The 1,455-nt window shown below is 35.1% G+C and overlaps 1 protein-coding gene across 1 annotated transcript in view; it reads left to right on the top strand.

The window, feature by feature from the left end:
• LOC119585581 (ribosome production factor 1-like) overlaps positions 1 to 1,455 on the top strand; it is a gene marked incomplete at its 3' end in the record, with an annotated part of 12,063 nt that overhangs the window by 8,826 nt on the left and 1,782 nt on the right. The window contains 2 exon segments of the mRNA XM_037934249.1: positions 49 to 163; positions 302 to 454. Of these exon segments, the coding sequence (XP_037790177.1) occupies positions 49 to 163; positions 302 to 454 (268 nt within the window).

The raw sequence follows: 1,455 nt of genomic DNA, 5'->3' as shown, positions 1-1,455 counted from the left end.
AATAATATCATTAGGAAAGAATTTTCATAAAGGTCGTCTTTTTCCTAGATGGTCTGCTCTTGATTCACTTGCCGGAAGGGCCAACAGCACTCTTCAGGGTCAGCAATACTCGCATGGGTAAATCCGTGGCTAAGAAGCATTACATAGGAGATACTGATCATAGGTATGCTGTCAGCAAAGAGCAAGATTTAAGGTTGTACATAAAAAGAAATATTTGTGTATGTTATTTTGGTGGTGTGGAAGCAAATGTAATTTTGTGTCTGATTTTTAGGAGACTTGTCCTGACTTTTTTTCTCTGCAGACCTGAGGTGATATTGAACAACTTCACGACCCGGCTGGGACGCGTTGTTGGACGCATGCTAGGAGCGATATTCCATTACGACCCGGAGTTTAAGGGCCGGAGAGTGTGCACCTTCCACAACCAGAGAGATTACATATTTTTTAGACATCACAGGTAAGGCTGTTGTCATTTGTTAGTGGTTTGTTCTGAAACATATTTTGAAGTTGATTTTTGCATATAAACCCCAGTATTCATGGAGAGAAACTCTTTATTAAACAGCAATTTACTTCCTGCTGTTTACTGTCTCTTTTTCTTTGTTTTCCAGCCGGTAGAGTCTTTTTACTTTTAAAATAATTTCATTTTAAAAGAAAATGAAGTTACATCTTAATTATATACGATTTTTCCTATTTTAGAATGCTTCTCCACAGAGTGTAAGGAAAGGAAAAGCAATTTAGATTTTCTCCCCCCTTTTTTTTGTCAGTTTAGTTATAACTCTCTCTATTTCAGATATGAATTTAGGAACCAACAGAAGGTGAGCTTAAAGGGAGAGGGGGAAAGGTTTACGTTCACTCCAGTGTGCAGCAGGGGTTTTCAAAGGGGATTTCGAATGGAACCTAAAAGAGACAACTGGGACCCCAAAAGAAATTCTTCCTTTTAGAAAAAAAAGTTAAATAAATAAGGTTTTTCCCCTCAAAAGGGGGATTGTAATTAAACCTTTTCGTAAATAAATAAAAGTTATTCATTTCATATCATCATCAAGATTTTAATCCATTGACCAAAATTTACTGAGCAGGTAAAAAGAAAAAAAATATGTGTAAGAGATATATATGTTATTTGGTTATCATGGAGGTCTTCCACATGGACATCCCGAGAATTTTAAACTTTGTGTAGATGCAAATTTCATGCGGGTTTAATGAAATAAAAAAAAAATAAAAAATTATATTTTGGGTTTCTATCACTGGTAGAAAAAAATTCCGGTGAGATGGGGATGAGATTAAATTTATAGTAAAATTTGATATACACACACTAAAATTGGAGAAAGGTTTACTTCTGTGTTTTTGCCACTTCCTTAATTCGATATATGCAATACCTGATAATGTTAAAAAAAAGAAAGTTTTTTGTTTTTTATGGCCAGGAAACCAAAGCAACCCAAAAAGGTCCCCGCAAGCTTACTT

This window comes from Penaeus monodon, chromosome 20 (assembly GCF_015228065.2).
Source record: "Penaeus monodon isolate SGIC_2016 chromosome 20, NSTDA_Pmon_1, whole genome shotgun sequence".
In the NCBI taxonomy this organism is placed as follows: Eukaryota; Metazoa; Arthropoda; class Malacostraca; order Decapoda; family Penaeidae; genus Penaeus; species Penaeus monodon.
This window is presented reverse-complemented; position numbering and strand designations above follow the sequence as displayed.